This window comes from Dipteris shenzhenensis, chromosome 3, assembly GCF_047967505.1.
Source record: "Dipteris shenzhenensis isolate YYH24624 ecotype China chromosome 3, Dip_SZ_1.0, whole genome shotgun sequence".
Taxonomy (NCBI): domain Eukaryota; kingdom Viridiplantae; phylum Streptophyta; class Polypodiopsida; order Gleicheniales; family Dipteridaceae; genus Dipteris; species Dipteris shenzhenensis.
The window spans coordinates 13,491,971-13,502,234 of record NC_141598.1 but is presented as its reverse complement, the minus strand read 5'-3'; the positions used below and the strand labels follow the sequence as shown (position 1 = coordinate 13,502,234).

General features: G+C 40.5%; 1 protein-coding gene across 1 annotated transcript; it reads right to left on the bottom strand.

Moving 5' to 3' along the window:
• Nucleotides 1-292: 292 nt before the first annotated feature.
• LOC147903391 (uncharacterized) lies at nt 293-1,682 on the bottom strand. The gene has a single exon (XM_087372551.1). It carries the CDS (start codon nt 1,616-1,618, stop codon nt 497-499), a length of 1,122 nt encoding a protein of 373 aa, XP_087228677.1. The 5' UTR covers nt 1,619-1,682; the 3' UTR covers nt 293-496.
• Nucleotides 1,683-10,264: the final 8,582 nt, after the last annotated feature.

The window sequence follows — 10,264 nt, the reverse complement described above, 5'->3', positions numbered from 1 at the left end:
CAACCCTGTGAGAGTTTCGACGAGGAAATGCCATCATCAACGGGGTGCAATGCCAACACGTGCTACCGCCCTACCCTTCACCCATCTTTGAAACGGCCATGAGCCACACTATTGCAAACAAACAAGCCCATGCCCTTGGACATTGGGTTGTTAGAGTACTCAGTGGGTTAGCGAGCAATTCAATGTTTGTTGAATTGTCTTGAATTCAAGAAAGGCTGAATTACTTCGGAGAATATTCTCCAATCTGAACTTTCAAATTCAAAAAAACAGCACCAAAGTGAATTCTGGTTCATAGCATTGATAGGAGTGAGCTTTTGAGAATCCAACCTGGAGGGATCCTCTAGATATATTACATAGTCTAATGTAGATGCTTCAATTCTCCTCTGTGGATGCTTCTTCTCCTGATCTCTAAGCTGAAAGCATCAGATTGCCCTCGAGGAGGAAAAAAGTGTCACAAGAAAATAGCATAAACAGATGCAGAAGGTTATTGCTCTTCTCATCGCGAAGTATGGTGATCATGTTGCCATAAACAGAAATCCCATGCCTCGCTTTCGTCGTCCTGCCTTTCCACAGGCGCTTGTAGCTCCACAGGAGGCGGAAGTAGCATCGCTTCGGCCATATCCGCAAACACATAGGCATTGTCCAGCGCCATTTCTTCGCCGAATGCACAAGGATACGCTGTCGAAGGATGTGAGAATTGAATATCCGATGAACTCGAAGGCCCCGCGGCCTCGGCTTCTCCTGATAGAGCTGACGCAAATCTCTCCACATCCGTACCCATTTCAGGCTCTTGCTGCCCACCGGCCAATTCCCTTTCCATCTCTGTCGGAAACGCCGAGCCCTGTGTGGGAGTATAATCCCAGCTCGGTGTTGAAAGCGCCTGTGCTTCTGAAGTATTTCTTCCCGTCGTATTACTTCCATAGCAATCGGGAATATCAAGGTCCGTCTGTAGCTCTCCACCAACATTCCCAATATCCTCCCTATATTCGACTGCCATCGACGAAGGATCCCTGACAAAAGGGGGCGAGGCCGGAGCAGGAGGCCGCTGGGCCGAAGCAGCAGGGGAGGATCGCCAGGCGGCGGCGGCAGCAGCGGCGGCCGTCTGGATGTCTCTGGGCGAGAGGCTAAGCGGCCGAGGCAGGGAGTGCGCGGATTCGGGGAAATTGAGCTGAGCGGAGTCACCTTTGAGGCTGAGGGCGGCGACGTCGTAGGCACGGGCGGCCATTTCGGGGGTGGAGAAGGAACCGAGCCAGATGCGGGACTTTTTACGGGGCTCACGGATTTCGGAGACCCATTTACCCCAAGAGCGTTGGCGGATGCCACGGAAGAGGGGGTGTTTACGGTCAGGGGAAGAGGAATGGGGGGGGAGAGGGGGGGAGAGGGAAGAGTCAGGGGAGCTGGAGAGGTAATCAGGGCTGGAGGAGAAGGTGGTGGCTATGGCGAGCTCGAGCTTTTGCTCAGAAGAGGGTAACGAAGAAGACGATGAAGAAGAAGAAGAGGAAGATGATGAAGAGCGTCGGGTTTGGTGTAAAGAGGCCGCCGCAGAGGACGTCGCAAAACCGGACCCCGGTTTTGTACTGCCGTCTTTCTGCATCATTTGCCGGAGATGGTTTTTCATTTTGGGTAAAACCGCGCTGGTTTTTTTCCCGAGGTGGTATTCTGGTATTCCCGGTTTTGTTGAAGTGGGAGGAATGGACGTTGGCGTTCAATATTTTCTGGGTTTTTTCTCAGTTTTAAAGAAGGGACGCCAAAACGTGTCGTTCCACGCGTCTTTTCCCGCGTCCTTCCCGATTCCAGCCTGTCCCTTCTTCCCGGGCCAACCCCTCTTAATCCGATTCTCCCGTATCCCTGTCTGGACTCCTTTTTGGCCATTATCTGCCCCACCGCGGGTCCCACCACCCCCCTTGGTTCCCACCCTTTTCCAACTTCCATTCTTTCTTAGTAAGATTAACCTTTTGCGCCCCCAAATAGGAACTCCTTCGCCCTCTCCACCACACCCCCCTACCTCAGTGCACACGTCCCCTTACCTCCTTCACCCCCCCCCTCTCGACCTGTCTCCAGTTGGCTCCTCATCCCCCCCCCCCCCCCCCCCCTTCTCCATGACCTCATCAGATTCCTTAACTCACCCCCCTGTCACTTCGAGTTTAGCTTGCATAATGCAACATAGATCATGAGATTTCTGTCCTTCAGCTCCGTTTAGTGCCAGCTTGACACAAATGCCTAAGTTGCAACAACTCAATGATAATACAACATTAAAAGTCATATCAGCCGTAATGCAGGCCATTATCAACAGCTCACAAATGCTAATGCAGGCCATTATCAACAACTCACAAATGCGCAGGTTACAACGAATCACTAAACAACACCAAAACCCCACAATCGACCTTGGTCATATCAACTGTAATGAAGGCCATTGTCTTGTCAATTATCATGCATACAAAATGACGTAATCTGATTGTCTTAAAAGGCTTTCAAAAGTATTATTTGCAAGCACTACATATCTACACTCCTTATTCTCGACTAGTCTTGTTGGCTCTCTACGAGTCTAGTTGTTTCTCGACTAGTCTACTTGTTTGAACCTTTCTTTAATAATTTAAATATACCATATGACTTCCTCTTTTTGCATCTCGTTCCTTTTTATTTTGGACAATTGGAAAGAGCTAGTAGCATCTTCGTGTTTCCACCATTATATTATCAATTACATGTGGGTCTATTAGCCATGCAACAAGTAGTCATGAGTGGGGAAGTGCTATCCTCGCATGTGTAATTTTTTTTCCACCATTACATAGTCATGAGTGGGGAAGTGCTATCCTCACGTGTATAAATTTTTTTCCACCATTACATTATCAATTACATGTGGGTCTATAAAATTTTGAAACGATAACCATGCAACAAGTAGTCATAAGTGGGAAAGTGCTACCTCACGTGTGTAATCATACAAATAACATATCACATGGTGATGATAAAGGCCAAGTACATGGCATTCTTGATACATTACACCAGTTTGTTGAAAGATATGCATATATCATGAAACTAAACTATTTGGCCAACTTATCCAAGGGCAATTTGTGGCAGTGCATTTGCTCGCATTCTTCAAGCCATAATTTAACATTCTCAAATGATATCTAAACCAGGTAATTACTATGGATAGTGGCCAAGGGATTGCAGCTAAGCTTGGCGCAGCTATGTCTACGGATGATTGGAATGAATTGGATGTAATAGAAAAGTCTATTGTTAGACTTCATCTTGCAGAGTGAATTTATTACACAGTAGTAAATGATCAAACTAAGAGAGATTTGTGGAAGAAATTATGTGCCACTTTATGAGAAGGAACTTTACCTCTAATAAAGTTTACCTCATGTAGAGGTTGATTGAGGTGCAGATGAAGGAAGGGTTGGGGTCTCCATTGCTTCTCACTTGAATGAATTCAATATTATTTTCAGCTAGCTTTAGGCACAAAAGCTGAATTTTGATGTGAACACTGAGGCAATATTTCTCTTGTGTTCATTGCCGGCATACCTTTCCTACAGCTGTCAAGAGGTTGTCAATAACTCTGCATCTAGTGAAGTACTGAAGTTTGATGATGTTGTGGGTAGCCTGTTGGCCGAGGAGATTAGACAGAAGTCTATGGATGGCAACAAGCAAGATGCAACCTTAAATGTGCAAAGGGGCACATCACAGTTTAGGGGAAAGTCCCAAGAAAGAGGCAAGTCTCGTAGCAAATCTAGGGCACGAAACATTGAGTGTTACCATTGTGGCAAGAAGGGCCACATGAAAAAGGATTGCTTTAAGGTGAAAAGAGAGCAAAAAGGATAAGAAAAAGAATGCAAATTGGGGCGCAAATAACAAGAAAGAGAGTCCAAGGGAGGACAAAAGAAAAGTGAAGATTGAGGAGATCAATGCAGTCACTAATGATAGTGACAACAACATTCTCTTCATGTCTAGTCTACTTATAGAATTTCTTACCACTTCAGATGATGAATATTCCCAAGATTGGATTTGGATACTGGTGCTTCATTCCATGTTACTTCCCATAAGGAATGGTTCTCCACTTATGATCATAGTGGAAAGACAGGTTGTGTGCATCTTGGAAATAACTATGCATGTGACGCAGTGGGAGCAGGTGACATAAAGTTTTCTTTTGCAAATGGGTCTTCATTTGTTTTAAAAAATATTCGACATATGCCTAAGGTGACCAAGAGTCTCATTTCAGTAGGTTCGTTAGATGATGTTGGTTTTCAGACCACCTTTGGCTCTCACAGTTGCAAAATTCAGAAGGGCTCTATGGTTTTGGCAAGAGGTGCCAAGTGTGGGACATTGTATCCCTTACATGTAGCAATGGTGTGTGATCACGTTGTTGTAATAACCGAGCAGCCAAGTAATTCTTTGTGGCATTGCTGGTTGGGGCACATGAGCTAGCATGGAATGAAACTCTTATGCCATTTGGGTTATGTACCGTGTTTAAGTTTTTCTGACTTTGAATTTTATGAGCACTGTCTCTATGGGAAGCAGACTAAATCAACCCATAAAAGAACAGGAAAGAAAGAGCTTGAAAGGCTTTATTTGGTGCATTGTATGTATGTGGTCCCATGGCTGCATGGTCAAATACTATATGGCATTCATTGCTGATGTAACTAGGAAAGTGTGGGCTTATGCTATAGCTTGAGAGCAATGTGTTAAAGGTATTTCAAAAGTGGTTGGCTTTGGTTGAAAATCAGCCAAGTAGAACGCTTGCCTACAGCGTGACAATGGTAGAGAGAATCTCTCTCATGACTTTCAACAATTCTATGATACACTTGGGATCAAGAGGGATCTCACATCCCCTCATACTCTAGAGCAAAATCCAATTGCAGAATAGATGAACCACACCATTTGGGAAAGGTTGCAATGTATGCTTTCAAATGCAAGTCTTTCTAGTGGTTTTTGGGATGAGGCATTGAAGACTATAGTGCATGTGATCAATATGTCACCTAGTAAGAGTTTATATGGTGGTAAAACTAAAGAGGCATGGAGTGGCAAGAAGCCCTCTTACTCTCATTTGCATATATTTGGGTGTGAGGCATATGCACATGTGCCAAAAGAGCTTTGGAAGAAGCTAGATCCTAAGTCTAGGAAATGCATCTTTGATCTGGGTTATGTTGAAAGTGGAGAGATGGGATATTCTCTCTGGGATCCAGAAGCAAAGAAGATCATACGAAGCTAGGATGTGGTCTTCAATGAGAAGAAGATGCATACGACACCCATGAGCATGGATGTTTTTATCAAAGCTATACCTATTTATTAATATAAAATCTTGGTGAAAGTTTATCAAGCTAATTTTTTTAGTTTCACAGTATTGATAGAACATAGTACGTTATACATTTTTTCTTTATAATTTTGAAGTAAAAGATGTAAATCTTGGCAAAAGTTTATTTTTTGTAGCATAAAAGTTTCAAATCCCGGTGAATATTTCAAACATTTATCTTTATTAGGGCATTCAAACTTTCAAAACCAATATAAAAGTTTCACTTCTTAACAAAACTAACATGACAAAATTCATCAATGCCCATGATGGATGTGGAAATGAGGAGAATCACTTTCCACGATGTGAATTCACCCGTATATGTTTATAGACAGCAAGCTGTCCGTACATCGAATGTGCAAGGAATTGTGCTGCCAGGTACTCCCATAGGTACACAATCAAGGGAAGATGATGGATCATCTATTGGTGGAAATGATGAGCCAAATGTGGCTGACATGCAGGCAAGACAGCAAGCTGAAATTCCCTTGAGAAGATCAAGTAGAGTGTCTAGACCACCTAATAGATTTATTCTAGGGGCAGACTATGTGAAGCTTTTACTGATTGTAGGGAGCCTTCTTGTTACACAAAGAGGCTATGATTTGCCAAGATCACCACAATTGGGAGTATGCTATGCAATTAGAGATGAATTCACTCATAGAAAATAAGACTACACGGAGCCCGGTCTCTCATGCAAAGACCAAACACATTGAGGTCAGGTACCATTTCATCAGGGAGATACTTGAGGACAACTGCACAGAGCTTGTCAAGGTTCATATAGATGATAACCCTACAGATATACTAACAAAGAGACCTAGTCAATGGTTTGAGTATTGCCGTGTATTGGATTTGAGAAATACAGCACATCCAAGGACCGGACTGATTGAGATAAAGAACCCTCCATCCCGTTTTATTTCCAAGGACCAGAAATGATTGAGATAAAGAACCCTCCATCCCGTTCCATTTCCAAGGACTGATTGAGATAAAGAACCCTCCACCCTGTTCCATTTCCAGAAATACCATCCCATTGTTAGGGACAAGTCTTGGTGGGCCTCTTCGAAGGAGGAGGAGCCCACTCTCAAGAATATCTGAAGTTCTCCCTTAAAGGCACATTGACCTTTAAGTGGGAGGTTCTGAGATTAAAGGCCACTGCGCCTTTTAACCTTGATTATGCACAATACTCAAATATATATATATATATATATATGGATGACACATAAGATTAGGTTGTTCTGCACCCACCAAAACTTGTGTGGCTCTCTTCTGGCTCTCCCTCTCTCTCACCCTCTTCTACTGAGGACACTCTTAGGGGGCTCCCTTATAAGATGGTGTGTGCAATATTCAAAAGATTTTTCTAATTAGGCAATTTACACATTTTACAACATTATATTCACAAAAGGCATTATGAAAAGAATTGTGAAGTAAGTTGGGATATAATAGCTATATAATATATATTGGTCCCTAAACTCATGCGCTATATAGGGCTTTTACATAATGAACCCCCCAGGCTAAATCCTTATACTCTTTAAAGATGCTATGCTAATCCAAGGTGACATATCAATTGAGGAGTACATAATCAATGACACACCTAATTTTAAGGCTTCAACAACTACAATGGGACATGTAAAATGAAAAAACTTCAACCATATGTGAAAAAACTATCTTAATCAATCTGTGTTGTAATGATATACAAGAAAAAAACACGTGTGAATATCAAGTAAACCCCTTTCATATAAGGTTGTACACGTTTTTCCTATACACATTTCTTCTAGATGTGAGTATATAGGGTGTTCCTATCTCAGCCTTTGCCAATTTCTATATTTTCTATAGGGTGTTACCATGTATGAACTATGAAAAAAAACATTTAAATCTTTCTCACTATGTATTCAATTATATAATGTATAACCTTTTTTGTAACTTCACTTTCCTCTTCTCTTCCTATTCATAGGCAAGCTAGATCATCAACTAGAGATGTGCCTCAATGTGTAGTAATAGCTTATATAGTATGATTGAAAGAGAAATAATTTACTTTTACAAAAGTGCTTTCTATGTGAGATGCAAATAAACATGCTTTGAAATTGTAATAAGGTCAGTGTGAAGTAATAGGGCTTTGGACTAGCTAGATTTAATTATTATGTTGAAGCCCAAGGTTGTCATAAGAAGTCGAGGAATCCTCGGCGTGCTCTATAATGCATCTATTGATGTATATTTAAGGCTTCCTCTCTATGTAGAAGAATGAACAATATTCCCTCTAGTTTGGTATAGACACCAAGTTTTAAAGATTCAAAAGGGTACACAAAAACCCAACTTAAATATGAATTGAGATTTAGTACCAAGTACAATATCAAACAAAACCGAAAAGAAATTTTCACACATGGGATTAATCATATATAAATCTCAAAAATACAGGATAGAGGACTTCTTATCAATCTTCACCACTATGAATATTAAGAATTTTCTTGGTAGTACCTTGAAAAAACCATTTAGTATACAAGTATTAGCTTGATCTTGTTGATGAATTGGCTCTGATATCAAATGACATAAACTTTTATCAATCTTATCGAATGAAGTCAAACAATAACATTGGTGTCAGCCATACTACCAACAATAGGTTGAAAAATAGTTTGAAAATAGCCAAACAATAGCATTGGTATCAGCCATACTACCAACAATGCCCTCCTATTAGTCGTAACTACCATCCCTTTAACTATCGATAGCAGGGCTATTGTTATGGTATAGTATCTTCCAAGGGTTCAACCTGCTTCTTTTGAATACGCACATCCCTTATTTGTTCTTTCCACAAAGAAAAGTTTGTCCCATCAAACTTTTTAATTCTGAAAAATCCCTTTTTAGATGTGGAAGTAGATGCCATGATGCAAATAAAGCAAAATCCCAAATCCTAGTGCCTATAAGAATCGCACCAAATACTAGGTGCACCCAAATATGTCTTCCACAATGGAGGGTAATATCACCAAACCTCAAAGGCTCAAAGCATCAAAATGCAACTGACTCATGTTCATATACTACGCATCCATATGAACAAATCTGGCCCAAAATAAAATGTCAACCTGCAATGAAAACAATGGCAAACCTAATGCCATCAGAGCCAAATGCCATAAGCATAAACACCATCCATGGGCACTATTATCAGTAATGTCTCATCCAAGAGAGCATAGCACTATCAGTGCATTAACTACAATGTGTCAAAGCTGTCCCAGAGTGCTGTCCCAGAGTCTACATCTCATGCAACTAGCATACTAGGGTAATGTGGATCACAATTGAGACACGAGAGTCTTAGACTCAAGGGAGGGTGAGCCATTTTTGTAATTGTAATGCGGTCAAATACTCCAATATACAACATATTGGGGTAAGGTGTTGAGTTTTATCAGAATGTGATTGTGAACTTTAGTGATGGGTGAGCTTGAAAATATATTGTTTTTTACTTTTTTATTACTTGATCTAATGCCACATGCAAATTGTTGTATGGTAGATCTTTTACTAAGGTACTAGAAATATTTTGATAGATTAGATTTTGAAACTCTTGTATGGTAGATCTTTTACTAAGGTACAAAAAATATTTTGATAGATTAGATTAATTGTGCCCATATTGCTGTGCAAATCCTTTTGTATCTAGTTTGGCTTTATATCTTTTAATGCTTCCATTTGGATTGTACTTCACTTTCTAAACCCATTTGTTTGCTATGGCATTCTTTCTTGGTGGAAGGTCACTTAATTCTCAAAGTATTATTCTTGTACAAAGCTTCCATTTCTTCATTCATAGCACTTTGCCATTCTGGCTTGTCAACTGCATCTTTGAAGTGTTGAAATATGGTGCCATGAGCATATATTAGAGACTAAGGTATGGTGTAGAAAGAATTAAAGTAGCCACCCTAGAATGTGGACTACATGATGTGGAGATGTGGATCAAGGATATCCACAAGGAGAAATGTGGATCAGAGGATCCCACAAGTGTTGACTATTCTAAAGGCTCTCTGTATATAAGAAGCCTATCATGTATTGTTGAGTACACATGCATATTACAATAGATTAAGTATTGCCTACCGTATGTCTCTCTCATGGAGTTTCTTGTATGGTTTGATCCCCCTTGATCTTTTGCTAATTCCGTGTTGCACTAGGAGAGCATGATCTGCACTTTCACATGGAATTAGAGCTTAGGTCTAGCTCTCCTTGATTAGTTGTAGGCACATCTTGTTTTCTCTTGAGTGATCTTCTTGAAATTTTCGTGGACTGAGCCACGTGGCATCCTATCCTTTGTTGTTGTGTGTGCGTATGCATTCACATGTGAACATGCACGTGCTTGTGTGTATTAAGGTGCAAGCAAGGAGATGAGAAATAAACAAATAGGTATTGGAGATGTAGAAAATAACCAATTTGGAACGTTATGAGTAATAGTTCCAATGTATCACCTCCCATCATTCCAATATAATCTCAAAGTTTTCAAGCTCATACAAGTAGTGGGAGTATCCAAGATCAATTTAGTAGTGTTGGTGCAACAACCCTTGGATTAGGAAATAAAAACACAATTGCATCTATATTTCATGAACCAAATCCATTCTAGCATTGAGTGGAAGTAGAGATTGAAGAAATAGTTAATAATGTAGAATATTTAGGACAAGACTTAGAGATTGCCTAATAAACTCAATGGTAGATTGGTTTTGCATTTTGGATATCTGAGTATGGTGGACAATGAGGATTGGAAAGATGCATGAAATTGAATTATTAGGTATAAATGGGGATTCAAACCTCTTATTATTTTGTGTTGTAGATGACTATAATGCACAAATCATATGGTGATGCAAAAAGTCATATCAACTATACTATTTTGTAGCTCTTGCATTACACAAGATGCATAAATTTTTTCGATGGATGTGCAAATACAAAATGATTCCTGCATTATTGAATGTGATGATTGCATCACACTCAGAGGGAATACATTTCACAAGTCCATTTATTCAAAAAAGGAAA

What these genes read in the sequence shown, in the direction of transcription:
- LOC147903391 (XM_087372551.1), bottom strand. Translation starts at nt 1,618, where the DNA reads ATGAAAAACCATCTCCGGCAAATGATGCAGAAAGACGGCAGTACAAAA.